Source organism: Aureobasidium namibiae (assembly GCF_000721765.1).
Source record: "Aureobasidium namibiae CBS 147.97 unplaced genomic scaffold scaffold_12, whole genome shotgun sequence".
NCBI lineage: Eukaryota > Fungi > Ascomycota > Dothideomycetes > Dothideales > Saccotheciaceae > Aureobasidium > Aureobasidium namibiae.
In genome coordinates, this window is record NW_013581197.1 from 104212 (window position 1) to 121838 (window position 17627).

Sequence of the window (17627 nt, forward strand, 5' to 3'; positions counted from 1 at the left end):
AAGAGCAAAGAGAAGCGCTAATCGTTGCGTACGTATATAGGTATACAAGAAGATAAGAGAAGAGGTTAGTTTTTGCTCATGCCCATGCCTGCCATGCCGCATTTCAAACGCCGTGTGGTTAATAAACAAGCCCCAAAGGTATAGTAGATTCTTTTTACACTTGTTCTTCCTACGATCTCAGACCGAGCAAGAAGTTGCCACCCTGACCACCGTTCTGGCCATTGCCGTTGCTGCCACCGGGAAGGTAGGTGACGTTGGGGTTGTTGGCCATCATCTGGGCAATCTCCTTTTGCGTCTCGATTCTTCTGATCTGGACGAGACCGTCACCAGACTTGGCCACAGCCTTGGAAATGGTGTCGGCTGACTCGGCTTCACCCTCTGCGCGGATGACGTTGGCCTGGCGCTCCTGCTCGGCCTTCTCGACGATGAAGCGTGCACGCTCGGCTTCCTGCTGTGCGATCTGCTTGTCCTCGACGGCTCTAGTGAACTCCTTGCCGAAGGTCATGTGGGTGATGGAGACATCCTCGAGGGCAATGTTGAACTCGGCAGCACGGCGGAGGAGGTCGGTGCGGATGCGGTTGGAGACGGCTTCACGCTGGGTGATGAGTTCGGCGGCATCGAACTGGGCGACGATGGCCTTGAGGACTTCGTTTCCGATCGAGGGGAGGACACGCTCATCGTAATCTTGACCGAGGTTCTAGACGAGAACGGTAAGCTTATGCGACCGAGTTTGGGGCAGGAGGCAAAGTTACCTGGTAAATCTTGGGGAGGGCCTTGACTTCGGGACGGTGCAGGACTCTGAGAGTCAAGCTGACCATCTGCAAATCCTTGGAACCGGTGGTAGTGGAGATGTTGCGAGGCTTTGTGCGGACGTCGTAGATGATGCTCTTTTGCAGCCAGGGGATCAGAAAATGGGTTCCCTCGCTCATAACGCCTTCCTTGACACCGGACAGACGGTCGAAGATGACGGCGCGAGTGCCGCCCTTGACATCGTACATGGACGCATTGGCGAGAGACAGACCGAGGGCAGCGGGAACAGCCCACTTGTAGATGGCACCGAGAGCGTTGGCGGCCATGGTTGTGCTATGTTGATTTGCAGTGGCGCGTAGCTGTAGAGAGCTTCGGTGCAGCCTTCAGATGGTGACGCTTTGCATGGTCGGCCCAGACGACGCCTGCGCTCCCGACTCTCTTGGCGCTCCAGAAGGCCCGAGCGGCGTTGCTGACCAGTTCGAACTTCGAGCCTGCCAACACGTTAAGACGACCAGACTGCAAGCCGGATACTGTTCCACACGACTCGTCTCCCTCTTCCCCTTTCCAATCTACACGTAGTCTATCACAATGGGTGGTGGCGGAGAAAAGAAGCCTGGCCAGTGAGTCGCCTCGAACCCACGACCGTCCTGCAGCGTCCACCACTTCCGGCGCAATCAAGGACCCTCGACATACCACGGCGCATGACTAACAACTCTCCAGGTACATGGGATGGTGGGGTAGCCTCGGTATGCCTCTTTCCTGACATCTGTCTCCAATCCACACGCCGCACGACGAACCCTCGATCTGCAATCGCGACACGACACTTTCGCCATCGACCCCCAACCACCGCCTGTTTCCACCGAGCGTACGCTAACCTCTCTCTCTCTCCGCTCAGGCTCCCCGCCGCAGCGCGGCATTATCACCTACTCGATGGCCCAGAACCGCCAGCGTGCTCTCGCTGGTACCGCACACGCCGCCGTCTTCAACACCTACCGCAGAACCAAGGGTCAAATCCTCTACTGGGCCGTCCCTATGCTCATCGGATACGAGCTCATGAACTGGGCCACCGAGAAGTAAGCAGCTTTTTCTTGCCAAAGATACAACACCAAGAGACAGATGAGCAAAGTCGGGTCCGGTCCAAGACGTGTCTTGACACCGAAGCTGGCTTGCTGTCTTCTCTCACTTTTTTATCCATCTGAACCGCACGCCTACAGCATCCAGCTTTGAAACGAGACTGACACTCATCGCAGCAACGAGTACCTCAACTCCAAGCAGGGTCGCCTGGAGCACGCCGACGACGAGGAGTAAACGTATAGATTACATTCGAGGGGGTTCCTCTTTTCTCTTTTCTCTGCGAAACATCTTGAAGGCTCGACTAGCATCAATTGTAAAACCAGTCACTTCGATTTGATCAAAAATGTACACTTACTGTCCTGTGTTTTCTATGTCATATGTCCTGCATCTTTCACCACCTCGACCATTATTCTCGGACTTGAACGGGCAAGTAGTAAATATGATGGACCATTCCAAATCGACATCCCGGTCGTACAGACTCACATCGCAACCCACGGCTAGCATGGGAGTCCAATCAATCGCATAATAAAGGCATTCCACCAATGAAACTGCTTATCGTGGTTCCAAAGCTCACGCATATCATCAGAGGTGATCCGAATCCGTGGACAAAAGAGGGACTCGTGCGCTGTCAGTATCGTTAGTAGCTGACACATCACAGAAGGATTCCGGCTGCCCTAATAGGCAGGCTCTTAGATTGGAGAAACGATGTATCACAGCTCGTGTCCCTTATTATTCTCCTACTTGCCCCGCCTATAGCTATACAGTATAAATCCTAATCCGTGCTTGTGCATAGCAAGTTCGCCAATCACTTGGCTGTTGGTTGCATTAGCACATGCTGAACAACATCCTCACAAGCGAAGGTTGGTCTCGGTGATGTACGTCTGTATTTGTGTTCATCTTCACGCGCATTCTTCCGGCAGTGGAACGGCCTGAGCAACTTTGACTTCAGAATGCACCATGTTGTGCGATCCAGACATGCAGAGTCGCGGGATGTAGGTTGCGAGAGAGAGAGAGAGAGAGAGAGAGAGAGAGAGAGGGAATTTTGGCTTCTGATTGCACCACGTTTACGTACTGCAGTTCTCGAGGTCTAGATGTTGCAATGCAGGTGCGGCTTGCGAACGAATTGAAGAAATTCAAGGTCACTTAAGTTGGTGCCTAGCGCAATTGACTTTTTGTTTGTACACTGTTCATCGTCTAAGAATGCCTGCAAGTTTTGTTCAGAACAGCTGAACCGCGGAGAGTGATGACTACGACAAGTCTTTCTCGCAAACCAGTCTGCATTCATCGCCGATGAACACTTAAAGTCTGAAGGGTAAGATAGGCGAAGACATGTATGGCACTGCAACAGTGAAAGAGAGAGGCACGCAAACCACATAGCGAAGATTTCTAGGCCACACATAGCATAGAGAATCCGATCGAGACGCGGGCAGTCTCTATGTGTCAGTGCGAGTGTGTGGTAGTGTGAGTGGGAGAGAATGTGTGCGCGACAATCGAGAGCAGAGCGACAAGATACAGTTTCCTGAGATGCGGTTGCTGCGCATCGACTTTCCTTCGATCTTGGTCCTCTTCGACAAGGACGATCTTTTTCTCATGCTCCACCACGTTGTTCGGAGTGGAAACTGATCCTCGTCCTACCGTGCATGTCTATCATTATCACGAGTCGGAGTCGCGTCCTCGAGCACGCATAGCCCAACCTTCTCCGTCTTCCCTCCTCAGAAGGATGTCGTAGTCACCAAAGCGAAGCGGCCAAAGAAGGACCGGTCACCGCGGGCTGCAAATGTGGTAAGAGATCATCACTGCGATTCCCGCAGCACCGTCGGGAAAACACTTGGCCGGAGAAAAGAGGAAGAGTGGTCGGGGAGTGTCTCCTTTGCCCGAGATCGCGCCTGAGTTTTCCGCAATCGCCCTGTCTCTTCTGATGACAGCTTCGGAGGATAGTGGACGTGTCAGAGACTCATGGTGCGCATCACGTGAGTGTACGGTCAAGAGAAAGAAGAAGGAAAGGCGAGGGAAAGCCACACCCGTCACGGGATGCAGGTCCGGCAGTGTGGACAGAGTAGGAAGGGATTCGCTTGGTCTCAATTTCTTTTCACGACGTCCCGGGCAATCTCTTGGTGCCAACTGGATGATGTGACAAGTGCAATTGGCACAATACTTGGCTTAGTGACCCGCCGCTGCAGGTGTGTTTTCGATCCTTTAGCTAATCTCAGCCACTCGGAGATTCAAGGCTGGTGAAGCCAAGAGTCATGCATAGAGTTGTAGACGACAAAAGAGATGACGGTGCAGCGCGTAACTTGACATGGATTGGAACCAAGTGCCGATAACCGTCCAGCTTGCTGCTGCAGCAGCAGAGACAGCGCCAAAGTTTAGTATGACAGCGTGCGCAGATAGATAGGAAGAATGGACATTAGAAGCGAGGGGGTCATGAAGACGACACCTGCAAAAGCGCAGCAGGTCACTGCTGGGTGGTGACATGCTCGAAGCAAGCATGATCGGAAAAAAATACCAAGCTACACACGGGCTTGATTCCCATGTAGAATGGCAGCATTCGGCATCATGATCATTTTGTGCAGTCATCTTGCGCGACCAATTGGAAAAGACGTTACACGTGGATCATCAAACGGCTATGTCGTGTGTGGAATTTTGGCTTCGACTTGAGCCTCTGGAGTGCTTTGATGCGAATGGGAAGACCAGGATTTGGAAAAGGTTTGATACGCGGAAAGCTGCGACACGGCGACAAGGCACCCGCAAAATGCGAGGGTTTGGCTCCTCTGAAACCTTGACATGGCGTGCTTGATCAGAGGTCAGGATTAGCCGTGTGAAGGCGCGAGGACCTGTCGACGGGCCTAAGCGGACGTGCTTTGTTGCATGACGCAGAAGTGGTGCTCTTGGTGAGGGGAAGGCTTGGTCGGTGGTTTGGGCCCTCATTTTCGATCGCGTATCGAGCAGTTACGGACATCGCGATATAATAATGCCATGGAGGACCCACCGTTTTGTGACCCGAGCCCATGTTTTGGGGCTTCGTATCGTCGAGAAAAAAAGCGTCTCACTTTCCATCAACTCCTCTTTATCCCCCCTGCTGCTCCTCCGCGATAATCCCATTTGAATATAACAAGGCCAACCCTAAGAGAGATCGGGCCATACTCGCTCTTTCTGCTTCAAACCCCGAACGACAAGATCAACGTTTGTTCGTGCTTTCCTCGCACCACCCCCCAGCAAACACGACTCGCTTGCCTGAAGAATTCGGATATATTGCAATCGAAGGAGCTGATCTTCTGGATCCGACAAATCCCACAATCGCCCTCCTAAGTTTCTGGCTCTTCCAATGATGCTCCAACATCCCCAGCACCCTTCAACTCTAACAACCAATCCTGACACCCGCTGTCTTCCTTCCATGCCTTCTCCTCGCGCCTCGCCTGCTCTGAGGCCTTCATCGCCCATGTCTTCCCGCTTTGAGCCCACTCCACGCTACGAATTGCAGCCTCCGTCACCTCGCGGTCTCCATCCTCGCTCTGCCGCCACAAGTTCGCAAATGCGCCATCGCAACGCCTCTACTGCCAATACACTCAAGCTACCTGGTCTGCCCCGTTTCCATCCGGCAAACTTTCCTTCGTCACAATCATCCTCGGTTGCAAGCACTCCCAGCACCGGTCCTCTGTCGCCTTCCAACCCTCCAGTCAGTCCCAAGGCTCAGCAGAGGCTCTACTCGGAAGCTCAGAAGCAACTCTATCTTTACCACCGGGAGACTCTGGCTGCTCAGGCTGCCGTCACTGCCGCGGTGAATGCAGGATCATCAAGGCCGCCATCACTCCGCTTCGAGAAGCCCTTGAGCCCACGCCTTGCACCACTGGGTAGTCCTGGTCCTGTAACGCCACTTGAGCTCGAAGGCCAGGACGGTTATCTATCGGCAGGCGCTACTCACGCATCGTCTGCCGCTGCCCACGCCGCCGCTGCACAGGAAGCAGCCGCCCAACTCTCAGCTCAGCACTCGGATCTTGTCGACAAACTCATCGAGCAAGAAGTCCGCCGCAGCACGGATCTAGACGCCGCCATGGGAAATATCGATCCATGATCTAACTCAAGCAACAAAAACATGCCTCAAAACAACAAAAAAACGATTCTCCTTGTTCAAAATCCTGCACAGCGTCCGGCGTCTCCCAGTATTTTCTGGTCCTCCTTTCTCCTGCATAAAAACATTTTCTAAGATACCATATTTCGATCCGCCTTGTCCTCCGAATGAGTCGAGGGAAGCTGCGTAGATTTTACCATTCTCGTCCTTTTTCTGTTTTCTTGTCTCATACACTTTAGAGCATCATCACATACACTCGCTAGCATATCTCGGTGTTCTTATCATGTTTTGCATATATCTATACTAAGGACGAAACGTCCTTCTCAAAAAGACAAATCTAAATTTTGCTCTATGCATCTATCTCATCCCCAGACGTTATTCTCATCGTATTGATTCTTACCATACATCATGTTTAGGCCATTGTGGGTGCCATCTAACCACACTATCTGCTTGTTATCAGCCACGACAATCTTCTACTTTGCCATGTGATGTTCTTCCTACACCAATCAGACCCACTCCGAGCCTCCCTCGGGCTAATCATGATCAACATTGTCCACTTTGCCGAACAGCAAACGGTCCGTGTTTCCATGCTCTCCTATTCATATCAGTCGCTCGTCGATCATTTCTTATCATTTACTCCTCTCTATCTATTGACGATCACGCAGACAAGTGAGAACGTCAAGACAGCTTGTGAATCAGGAGGAGCGGTGGTCGAGCGGATGTGGATGTGCAGGGATAGTGGACGTCGAGTGGATCTTGCAGCGATACCAAGGCCTCTGCCCTCCTTTCACGGTGTCTGGTGATTTGACCGCTTGTTTGCTGATCTGGGTGTAGAGCTTGAGGCATCGGGCGAACAATGGATCGGAACAGGTTGTCTTTCTTGTGTGATGGTGCTTGGTGGGAGACGGCGCAGGTACAAGTGGCTCAACTGGATTAGTGAATGGATGTGTTGTCGCGTTTGAGATGTTAGAAACATAGGTAGGCTTTAGCACAACATATGAGCAACCTAGCAACCAGTTTCAATCTCCACCCCATACACCCTTCGACACAAGATATAGACTCGTCCAGATTGTCTGTGAAAAGAGCATGAGAAGAGCGAAAGTGATTACGATGAGTTTGTGACCAGGGTTCACCAGCCGTCCGATTCATGCACAGACCATGTTGCTTTCTGAAGAGTTTATATTTCATCGCAATTCAGCTCCAGTTAGCACTGCTCTTCCATTATTCTGACTTCGAATTTGCCTTTTACCAATTCAAACAGGGATGGAGAGCAAAGACAGTGCCTACTCAAATCTTTGGAACTTCACCGAATGTCTCGACATCGAGACCTTCTTTTTGTGTAGAGGTTAGAAGGATATTGCCTTGTTGGGTGAGAGGAGCGGAAGGGAGGGGGTTGTGGGTTCGAATTGGAGGGTGGTAACGGTCGACTTTTTGGCCTTTTTTCCAACAGGAAGAGGGGGAGGTGAAGGACATGGTGATAGAGGGAGAGGTAGGTAGACTCTCACAAGGTGTAAATGTTGTTTTGTGACGTTTACAGAGTGGTTAGGTGGTGCGAATGGTGAGTTGCATATTAAACTCGCAACCTCTTCTCCCAAGTCCTCCTCAAATCCTCCATTTCCCTCCAGACTCTCTGCCCTAACACTTCAAACTCCTCTCTCGACTCTTTAGTGACGTCCTCTTGGCCTCTCCACCTATTTGCACTCAATCTCATCTTTCCATCCGCTTTCTCTCCTACCTTGCCTCCCCATCCCCATCCACCCACTTCAGTTCTTACAACGCGTTCATTGCCAAACACGTCTGTAGAACTCGCCCATTTTGCTTTTCCATCAGTGGTTTCTTGGTTGGAGAGGGTGGAGAAGGGTGCCAGTGATAGCCACACACTGGATACAGCGCCCAGATATGAAGAGACAGGATGCCAGGGCGAACCCAACCAACGAGCAACGTATTGAGCAAACAGCATTGCATACCACAAGACCAAAGGCAAGTCTGCAATACTCGTCGCACAAACACCCGGGTGTGCCAAGTACATTTTCGGTTTCTGGCCGTCATCGCTTTCGTCGAGGAAGGCAGCGGTGGAAGTTGCAGTAGATGGCAACTCAGAAGTCAAGACCAGCAAATCAGTGAGGCGTTTCGAAGACTCGTATGCCGCATCTGAAGTCAGCGCTTGCAAGTCGTCTGCATCAAAAGCATGCGCATAAGCCTCGATACTCGATATCCAGATGATGCGGCCAGGGTCGTTTGACACATCCGCCTTCATCAGCGGCGCAAGCCAATGAGCAAGCAAGTAATGCCCAAACACATTCGCCGTAAAAACCTCTCCCAACTGCTGTTGCTTGTCTTCATTTCCTTGGGGCGCTACGCTGCCCACAAAGCCCAGTTTGTAGGTTGGATACGTGCACGAATGTTTCCAATCCGTCATCATTGACCAAATGGCAGAAGGCCAGTTCAAGCCCTTCCACCCTCCGATGCCCGCATTGCAGATAAGCACATCTAGTCTTTGTCCCTTGTTCACCAATCTTTCTCCAAGCTCTTTGACACTGCGCAGGTTGCACAAATCCACTTGTTCGCCTGAGATGGCTATGCGCGAGGCCAAAACTTTGGAGATGCCGGGGGTGCTCTTGTCGGCTTTGTGGAGTGTCTTTTGCAGGTGCTGCTGCAGTCGCGATTGTGTGTCTTTGTTTTTTGAGGCGGAGCGGGTGGTGATGAGGAGGTGGAGCGATTGCGTTTGTGGGCGCGTAAAGAGGAATTCGTCGATGAGGCGGCAGCAGGTCGAGAAGCCTAGACCGCTGTTTGTTGCATGTCAGTCATTTGTCTTTGGGGGTTCGTATCTCTCTGTCGCGAGTTTACCTGTTTGCGCCGGTGACTAGCACGGTGTAGACTGACTGTTGCTCGTCGTCTGAACCTTCCATCTTTGTGTTGTGATGTCCAACTTTCTTGTCATGTGTGGAGAACTTGGGATGATGGTATTCACGGAATTTCGGGGAGATGAGATGACGATACACGAGTTTGACGATTTCGGTTGAACCTTTGCCTCAATTTCCCATGTCTGTTTCGATTCTTATCGTACCACAATTTGCCGGATTCATACTCCTGCACCCTCTTGGTCTGATCTCAATCTGATCGATCTCGGGTGGCGCGGCTCTGATATTGCTGTGATCCACATGTGCATTATGCTGTGATCATCAAGGTGTTGCATTATATCATAACAAGACTGGCACAAGATGCAGAGAATCTCGTTGTAATCATTCCGAACGTCGTTTGTTCTCAGGTAAAACACGATATAGGCGCTATTAACACATCCATCCAGGCCGAGTCGCTTGGCTATCTCCCACTCCAAGAACCCAGCGCCTGGTATAGTCATAAAAACAGAAGAAAGAGAAATAATCTCAAACGCCATTGCCAGCCCTGCCATGAACCACTCCGATGCCCAGATTAGAACTTAGTATGAACAAGAAATTAACGTCCAGCGTTCGTGAATAGTGGTGGCCGTGACGACCACCGAGATGTGATATCTTGCTCAGCAGATCAGATCTCCATGGCATCAGCCGGACCCTCACTAGAGCCACGGTGCATGCGACGAGGATCCCAACCAGAGGCATCGGTCGAATCAACAGTGCCATCAGCCCAGGCGTAGTAGCCGTCCTCGAGCTTGTCGCGGACATCGTCAAGGTCATTCCTGTACTCGCCTTCATTGCTGTCGTTGTCGATGCTCATCGAGTCATCAAACTCGAGATCGTCGTCCTCTCTCCAGTTGTCGACATCGTCGTCATCGACACTGTGGCCAAGCCAGTACTGGGCTCTCTTTCCTGCTCCCTCACCAACTCCAGGATTGGTAATGGGGACGGTGCGCGGATGCATACCGTTGGCGGGTGAGTGTGACAAGACACTGAACGAGCGGAAATTGAGGTAGCAGACTCTCTTCTTGTCCTTGTTGAAGAAGAAGTAGTGTTGACTCCACAAAGCGCTTTCGCCTTCAAAGGGATCGTCCTCAGGATCCCATGTGTACTTCTCACAGGCCTTGAGGTCCATCTCCTTGTCCATCAGCTTCCACATATGCTCGCCCCATACAAACTCTGCATTTGGTGAAGTGATGCCTTGAGGTGAACCAGCACTCAGAGACGATTTGGCATGAGGTGACAGAAGAGTGGACATGCGACGAGGGCGCATGTTCATGAGGGTGCTATCGACGCTTCTCCTGATTGCTGTGCCTGTTGTCTTGCGGAAGTCGGTAGGACGGAGGATATGTGAGAAGTCGTAGTCAGGGTGTGATGCGTTCAGGGTCGCGATAAGATAGGCGAATGTTCGTCTTGCGCTGATCTGGTTAAAAGAACCGAAAGGGCTGTCGCGGGAAAGATTGATCTCGGGCATGTGGACTGATGGCTTGCGCTCTTTCTTCCTGCTGTCGATGGGAATTGATGGGGGCGATAGCGATGCGGCCAAGCGCAACAGGTTTCCGTGTTCCTTTTCAAGCGAGTTTTCAATGTTCTTGTACAGCTTCTTGTCGCTACCAGCAGCTTTCGTTGTGTAAAGGTCGCAGCTGCCAATGACGTGCAGGTCGGTGGTCGAGAAGTTGAGGGCATCTGTGATGACTTGGAAGTCGCGAAGAGGAACGTACTGAAGATAGATTAGCAGGCTGCAGACGATGTCGCGTCGGAAATGAGCTCACCTTCATGGTGCAGGTTGATGCGCCGTTGCTAGGCGGGTGTTACGTGATACGATAAGGATAGTTGTCGGTATAGAGTGGTAGAGATTCGTCCAGATGTTTGCTGGGCGAGTGAAGGATGTGTGTAAGATGCGTTTGTAGACGCGTGACGAGATGCGACGACTGGCGGTAGTGCGCAAGGAGGAGTCGAACGGCTGCTGATAAGCGGTCGACCGGGTATATGAGTGTCGCACTCGGTCGCAGATATGGTTAATGGTGCTGGGTCGAATAATAAATCGCTGGGGGACGGAAGAGAGCAAGGATGAGTGGTGGTGATAGCTGTGCTGTGGTGTATTACGAGCGGCCGAGGGGACCGTTGGATCGCGAGACTGGCTGTGGCCGAATGCGGTCCCTCTCTCGACGCTCGGCGGTTTGGGGCTTTGGTGACGCATGCGCGGTTTGGCAAAGCCAATCATAAGCCCGGACCTAAACATCTGTCTGCCAAAACAACCGTCTCGGTTTGATGTATCAACCAACATGTCGAGAACGTGGCCGCTTGTTGTGATTTGCTTTGTTGTTGTTGTTGATGACATCCATGACACAGGTGTCCAAGAGAGGGACGTCTTGAGTCGAGACAAGCACCTAGACAAAGACAAAGTCAATACACCACAACGAGGTCAACGACCAAGACAGCCAGCAGATCTCGATGAGAACAGGAAGCGAAGAACAGAGGGACAGATAGCAAGAGCAAACGCAGCAGAGTCACACCAAGAGCCTGAACCAAAAAGGGCATCGTTGGATGGTCATTATGATTGAGCAGCAGGCCTAAGACCCGGAAGCCCTGCCTAAGGCGAGGGACACTCGTTTGTATTGCTAGTAGTGCACATGTTGTGGTATCGTTGTCCAAATGCAAATCACAGAACCACCAGTAACTCCTGTTTTCCGATGTAACGCCATAAAATGCTGCGAGTGCTGGGAAGTATGAGAAGCGGTCATGTCGACGGCGGCATTGTTGAAAGACTGCCTCTACATGATGCGCGTGACGGCCTCGTCTTCGACCTGGATCAGTGTGAGTACGTGTTGGCAGATGCCAGATGGATGAAAGTGGTGTTGGCTGGGATAGAAAGCCGCGTCGAATTCATGAAGCAATAGCAGCGTGTGCAGGAATTGCGGGAAGCGACAGCGAGTGTGTAGAGATGGGATTGCGTACCTCCATGTCCTCAAGACTGTCTTGCTGGCCGATACACCTGAGGACATTCTTCTTGCTGCTCTCTTGCATCTCTCCGGCTAGCAGTAGCTCGTCGAGGATAAAGTATGCTTTTTGGAAATTGAAGATAATGTCGAGCTCGCAGACATTGCCGTAGTACTTGTCCATCTGCTCGACATAGCGGTGGACAATCTCTAGTGTGATGAGCTCATTGTCGTCGGAGGCGCAACCGGCGATGAAAAAGAGGGAAGCGTAGCGGCGGTAGACGACTTTCGAATCTTTGACACAATCCGTCAGCTTGTGGATTGGTGCGTAGGTGGGGGACACGATGCGACCGACCCTTGTACTCGAGGAAGTTGCACATGCGCGTGCGGCGGGCGAGGACTAGCTGCGATACATCCTTGATGATCTTTGCCTTGTCCTTGGGCGACAGTGTTGTGAACCACTTTGCGAGGCGCTGTGTTGGTTGCGTTAGCTCCTGCCTCTCTGCAGCTTGCACGCTGCTGCGCTCACCACTTTGCCCTGCCTTGACAGCAGAATCAGATATCTAGCGAGCGCATTAGCAAGGGCAAGCACTCCCGAACAGAGGGAGCGGCCTACTTGATGGGCATCTTGGTTGTTGAAAGTAGAGAGAAGCTTGTTGCGTCGAGAAACAATGCCCCTCCTGAGTGTACGATGCCAACAGCCAGCCTGTCACAGTCGCAGCCCTCACACCTGGCACCTGCTCCAGACTCTGTCCCTCCGCGCCGCAACTGCCTTTTTGGCTCTCGGCCAACCTCGGCGATAGCGCTTTCCTCAAGTCAGCCCCAAATCATACAATCCCATCCCACCATCCCACTCCTCTACCTTTTCTCAAGTATTCCTACCGCCACTCACACGACACCTGCCTGCTCTCTGCTGTTCCAATCGTCGCACTCGCATTGCATCCTGCTGCCTTTTGCTTTTTTGTACATCTCTCGCATTTTTTGAGCGTCCTAATCATCTCCTACTTTTTCCGCTTAGAAATCCACCTCAACAATCATGACGGCCGAAACCATTATTCTATCCACCGGGTAATGCTTGTTATACTGCGTCATGCCGGCTTGTGCTCATATCTCTTAGCAATACCATGCTTCAACAAGGCGTCAATGCCGCCGACAATTCCCATACCGAACTCACATGGAGCCTACGCGACAGTTTCGAGGGCGCACAACAGGAGGCCAAAGAACTCTCACAAGAGCCCAAGCAGAATGGCACTTCTCAGCATGCGGATTGGGTCTCGTACTCGGACGACGCCAAAACCCTGTACATCCCACGACTCGACTTCACCAACAGTTCCCTACACGAAGAGAGAGACCAATATGACATAACCGCAAAGATCTTCTTCCTTTCCGATGAAGACACTTCTGCAAGAGGGGAGCATCTTCGTCAAGCGATTGATCTGGTTCAGAAGGAGCTGCACATGCCTAATGTCGACCTTTTGATTGTTTCATTCCCTGGTGTCTACTTTGACGAGGAGAGTGAGTGCTGTCCGGACAAGATCAAGAGCAGAGGAACCAAAGAGTCTTCTCCTGAGCCTGTGGACAACCAGTTGGAAACTTGGAAGCTGGTCGAAAAGCTGCACAAAGACGGACTGGTACGAAGACTAGGCGTATCCGAGTTTGGCGCAAACCGCCTGCAACCTTTCCTCGAGAAGGCAAGTGTTCAGCCTTCGGTCAACCAGATCAGTCTGCGTGACTGCTGTAGCGTACCCCAGCCGCTATCTAGCCTGGCCAAGAGCAAGAATGTTGAACTGCTCGTCAACAATGACTCGGTCAATATCATGCCTCGTGGTACCATCAGGGGACTTCTCGATCACGAAGGTGCTGGTGTCCTGTCGCAAGCCTCGGAGAAGATTGGAGAGAAGAGAAAGCGTCAAGAGAACGGTCAAAAGATGGACGGCCAGGTCATCCCTCAATGGGTCATCAAGTACACGGCTGTCGTCAGGAACCGTGGTGTGGTCGAGAACAAAGGCTACTTTGCGTGTGCCAAGTACGTCGAAGTAGAGGAGGATGTGCCTACGAACGGACATGCCAACTAGGATAAAGCATTTCCGAATTTCTCAAACCTCAAACCACTCATGGTTGGATGGATCCTATGAGCAACGTCGACACCCGTGATGTATCTCCAAAGGACACTCGGAGATGAAGGCATACACGACAGTATGTCTTACGAGACGGATACACCCTGTGAGCCGCCATACTAGTATCGTCCGGTACTATGCATACGCTTGTTGGTCTGCACAAGGTTGTTAGGTCAGTATTCATGCATGCCACCTGCCGACACGGTTCGATACGCCTGTTTCTCGGAAACTGTTGGAGGAGGCTTTGCAGGCCTATCGCTCGACATCTGCTCGGTTTGTAATGATTAATGCCTCGCTGCCCAATACATGAACGAAGTTACGAGTACGTGTGGAAAAGCATCTTCTTTTTGAACTATTCTCATTTCTTGTTTCATTGTTCCTGTCCAGACTCTCTTTCTGGCATCTTCTCGTCAAAGCGACGCGGCCTTTGGCTGCAACCTGAGAACTAAGCAGACCTTCATAGACTGAATATATACAAGAATGCATCATCATTCGCAATCGCTACCCGACTTCCGGCATCGGCACATATCACACCGAATAGCCTCTTCGGCAAAACGACCGATGACCACGCCGTGCATCCTCCGAGGATCCTCCACTCTTCTCCGCTAGGCAGAATGCTTCGGAAGCCCAGGGTGGGTGGGCAACGCGGGACACAAATTCGGCGAGAAGACCGGTGGGGTAGAGGTAGCGGGGCAATGACCTTACCGGTTGTTTATATATCCTCGAACATGGGCGGCGCGATAGTTTTGTCTTTTTCTAGAAAATCCCTTGGTCATTCAATTCGACCTATTCTGCTGTTTCAAGGATAGAAATACAGTCCAGTCGACACAATAGCATAAACCTCTGAAGCCTATCACAACCAGCAACAATGGCACTCCAAAAACTCACCAACAACCCAGCCGTACGCATGCTCAACGCAGCAGCTAAAGGCAAATACGGCGTCCTGGGAGTCGTATCCTACAACCTTGAAACCATCATCGGCGCCATCCGCGCCGCCGAAGCAAAGAAAGCACCTCTACAAATCCTGCTCTTCCCTTGGGCGCTGCACTATTCACCTTCCTTTGTGTCTGCCGCCGCCGAAGCCTGTGCAGCCGCCTCTGTGCCCGTAACTCTACACATGGACCACGCCCAAGACCCGGAAGTCATCAAGCGGGCTGCAGACCTCAAGAAACATGATGGCACACCCATGTTTGATTCCATCATGGTAGACATGTCACACTATGAGAAAGAGGAGAACCTTGCCAAAACCACTGAGCTGGTGAAGTTGTGCCATTCCAAGGGTATTGCTACGGAAGCCGAGCCGGGACGTATCGAGGGAGGCGAAGACGGTGTCAAGGATACTGCAGAATTGGAGGGTATGATGACCACAGCAGAAGAAGTCGACGATTTCATCGCTACCGGGATTGATTTCCTGGCTCCTGCGTTCGGAAACGTACATGGTGATTACCACGGCGTGGAAAACATCCATTTGGATTACGACCGGTAAGCTTATTGGCCCTCTCTCTCTCTCTCTCCCTCGACCCAAACCTCCCATCCAGCAACCCTTTACTAACAACCGAAACAACAGTCTCGAAGCTATCCAGAAAAAAGTAGACGACAGAGTCCAGATCGTGCTACACGGCACCAACGAGTTCATCCCCGAAATCCTATCCAAATGCATCGAAAGAGGCGTCACACGCGTCAACGTCAACAAAATGGTGCTGTCTGATTACTTTGCTTACACGGCCGAGAAGACCGGTAAAGTGCCTTTGACCGAGCAACTGGAGACGGGCACGGATTTGATCAAGAAGCAATGCGAGTATTGGATCGATCATATGGGTTGTGCTGGCAAGGCTGGTACTTATTAGAGCTCGCTCCCGTGTCAAAAGTCAGAGGTATTGGAAAAAAGGTGGATCAGACCATACAGCTGTTCGCTTGTTTTGGCAACGAGATAGTTCAATGTCTATTATGCATTCATCATCTGACCTATAATCTCTGTGGTTCCTTCAAACCATCCGAAAGATCCTCTAGAACCCACTAACAGCCTTAGGCACGTACAACTCCTCCAACTCGGCAATCTCCCTTTGACTCAACTCCACCCTACAATTCGCACACGCCTCATCAATCCTCTCTTTGCTGCTCAACCCCAAAATCGGGATATCGCCTTTGGCGACACTCCACCCCACCGCCACACCCGCCATACTTATCCCTTTTCTCTCTGCCATTTCCTCAACTTTCTTGACAATCTTTTCGTCGGCGGAGGTTTCTTTGTTGCGGATCAAAGCTTTGAGTGTGTTGTCAGAGGACTCGCGAGTTGATGTGCGAGAGGACCAAGGGCGGGCGAGGATGCCGCGGGCCATGGGGGACCAAGGGATCAAGCCCACGCCGGTGGCTTTGCAATAGGGTATCATCTCGCGCTCTTCTTCGCGGTAGAGGAGGTTGTGGTAGTTTTGCATGCTGATGAATTTGTGGTAGTTGTTTGTTTCTGCAATGTTCTTTTTGATGATGAATCCTTTTCGTCAGTCCTTTCTCCTCTTTTGCTTTGCCTTGGTTTCGTGCGATTGGAAGAAAGATGGAAGAGAGTAGAACTTACCTGCAGTTGTTGGAATTCCCAAGCTGCCATTGAAGAAGCACCGATATAGCGCACCCAGCCCTTTTCAACGACATCGTTCAACGCCTTCATGATTTCCTTTTTCGGGGCTCCTCTGTCCAGCCTGTGGATTTGCAATCTGTACGTTTTCGCATTTCTCATCAGCAAATTTCTCCCTCTGCTACACGAGGAAAAGCAACAGAAACACGATTTCCAAGAAAAAAACTTACACATCGATATAAGTACCCAATCTCTTCACACTAGCTTCCACTGCATCAAAGATATGCTTTCTCGATAATCCCACGCGGTTCACCAAGTCCCCGTCATTGGTCATCATTTCAGGAATCGTGGGTTGGTGAACATTGTTGTCGTCGTCGGTGACGCCAAAGTAGCATTTTGTCAGCAGCACGAGGCGATGGCGAGGAATTTTGTATTCTGTGATTGCCTTGCCGATGATTTCTTCGCTGCGGCCGTTAGAGTAAACGTCTGCCTGTGGAGTCGTAATTAGTCGGGTTATGGCGAGAAGGAGGAGTGAGAAAAGGGGGAGACGAACAGTATCCCAAGTATTGATGCCGCGGTCGTAGGCATATTTGAGTAGAGGCCTTGGAAAAGGAGTTAGTTAATTGCTGCTTCTTACTCTTTTTGAGTGGGTGTATGCTCACAATGCTTGCTCCTCGTCTAACACCCAGTCCTGCCATTAGGAAGAACCGTAGGACATGGCTCCCAGGATGATCTGAGAGACCTTGAGTCCGGATTGTCCCAAGCTGGATTAGATCGAGAGTCAGGATATGGATGGGCCATGTCAGTGAAGGGTATGGAACTCACTACTGGTACTTCATCTTGGACTCTTGCGGTTTGGCATACGCTGCTAGTTCGTGCATTTCGTTTTGCCAGGTCACTTTTGTTTGGAAGAACCAAAGGTGAAAGCGAAACAACTTATTCCATGAGCATGGAGCTATGCCGCTATGTCCGAACATCCGGCATCGCAGTGGCTCCACAAAGTGGATACACTGACTCACGAAGTATTTGGAAGATTGGCCATGTATGAGCAAAGTCGATTGATGTGATTTCGATGTTGATTATGTGTCGCCGCAATTGAACGCGTTCAACCTGTATAGCTAGCCTCTTCCAATAGTTCCCACCTCCCGTTTATCGTAATAGGCCATACTTGAGTGTTTGCCAATGCCTACTCCAGAATTACTCCACGGACCTCGA

The 17627-nt window shown here is 51.3% G+C and overlaps 9 protein-coding genes across 9 annotated transcripts; 4 read left to right on the forward strand and 5 right to left on the reverse strand.

Moving 5' to 3' along the window:
* Positions 1–169: 169 nt before the first annotated feature.
* On the reverse strand, positions 170–1076 carry M436DRAFT_50695 (putative prohibitin-1; the record flags this gene model as incomplete). The annotated part of the gene is made up of 2 exons (XM_013570437.1): positions 170–697; positions 753–1076. The coding sequence occupies 2 exons, from the start codon at positions 1074–1076 to the stop codon at positions 170–172; spliced, it is 852 nt and encodes a 283-aa protein (XP_013425891.1).
* Positions 1077–1338: 262 nt separating this feature from the next.
* On the forward strand, positions 1339–2058 carry M436DRAFT_83203 (uncharacterized protein; the record flags this gene model as incomplete). Its single annotated transcript, XM_013570525.1, has 4 exons — positions 1339–1370; positions 1471–1496; positions 1646–1823; positions 2001–2058. The coding sequence occupies 4 exons, from the start codon at positions 1339–1341 to the stop codon at positions 2056–2058; spliced, it is 294 nt and encodes a 97-aa protein (XP_013425979.1).
* A 3160-nt stretch (positions 2059–5218) lies between these two features.
* On the forward strand, positions 5219–5896 carry M436DRAFT_65085 (uncharacterized protein; the record flags this gene model as incomplete). The annotated part of the gene is made up of 1 exon (XM_013570464.1): positions 5219–5896. One exon carries the CDS (start codon positions 5219–5221, stop codon positions 5894–5896), a length of 678 nt encoding a protein of 225 aa, XP_013425918.1.
* A 1567-nt stretch (positions 5897–7463) lies between these two features.
* M436DRAFT_50185 (NAD(P)-binding protein) lies at positions 7464–8802 on the reverse strand (the record flags this gene model as incomplete). Its single annotated transcript, XM_013570346.1, has 2 exons — positions 7464–8679; positions 8741–8802. 2 exons carry the CDS (start codon positions 8800–8802, stop codon positions 7464–7466), a joined length of 1278 nt encoding a protein of 425 aa, XP_013425800.1.
* Positions 8803–9418: 616 nt separating this feature from the next.
* M436DRAFT_83206 (repressor of RNA polymerase III transcription MAF1) lies at positions 9419–10565 on the reverse strand (the record flags this gene model as incomplete). The annotated part of the gene is made up of 2 exons (XM_013570526.1): positions 9419–10507; positions 10560–10565. The coding sequence occupies 2 exons, from the start codon at positions 10563–10565 to the stop codon at positions 9419–9421; spliced, it is 1095 nt and encodes a 364-aa protein (XP_013425980.1).
* A 996-nt stretch (positions 10566–11561) lies between these two features.
* M436DRAFT_65087 (AP-2 complex subunit sigma) lies at positions 11562–12353 on the reverse strand (the record flags this gene model as incomplete). Its single annotated transcript, XM_013570465.1, has 5 exons — positions 11562–11594; positions 11746–12020; positions 12082–12199; positions 12256–12289; positions 12343–12353. The coding sequence occupies 5 exons, from the start codon at positions 12351–12353 to the stop codon at positions 11562–11564; spliced, it is 471 nt and encodes a 156-aa protein (XP_013425919.1).
* A 409-nt stretch (positions 12354–12762) lies between these two features.
* On the forward strand, positions 12763–13801 carry M436DRAFT_50270 (uncharacterized protein; the record flags this gene model as incomplete). Its single annotated transcript, XM_013570358.1, has 2 exons — positions 12763–12794; positions 12844–13801. 2 exons carry the CDS (start codon positions 12763–12765, stop codon positions 13799–13801), a joined length of 990 nt encoding a protein of 329 aa, XP_013425812.1.
* A 910-nt stretch (positions 13802–14711) lies between these two features.
* Positions 14712–15690, forward strand: M436DRAFT_50792 (aldolase; the record flags this gene model as incomplete). The annotated part of the gene is made up of 2 exons (XM_013570452.1): positions 14712–15325; positions 15411–15690. The coding sequence occupies 2 exons, from the start codon at positions 14712–14714 to the stop codon at positions 15688–15690; spliced, it is 894 nt and encodes a 297-aa protein (XP_013425906.1).
* Positions 15691–15849: 159 nt separating this feature from the next.
* Positions 15850–17293, reverse strand: M436DRAFT_74025 (Aldo/keto reductase; the record flags this gene model as incomplete). The annotated part of the gene is made up of 7 exons (XM_013570527.1): positions 15850–16317; positions 16416–16551; positions 16643–16902; positions 16966–17014; positions 17075–17090; positions 17121–17176; positions 17238–17293. 7 exons carry the CDS (start codon positions 17291–17293, stop codon positions 15850–15852), a joined length of 1041 nt encoding a protein of 346 aa, XP_013425981.1.
* Between the last annotated feature and the right edge of the window lie 334 nt (positions 17294–17627).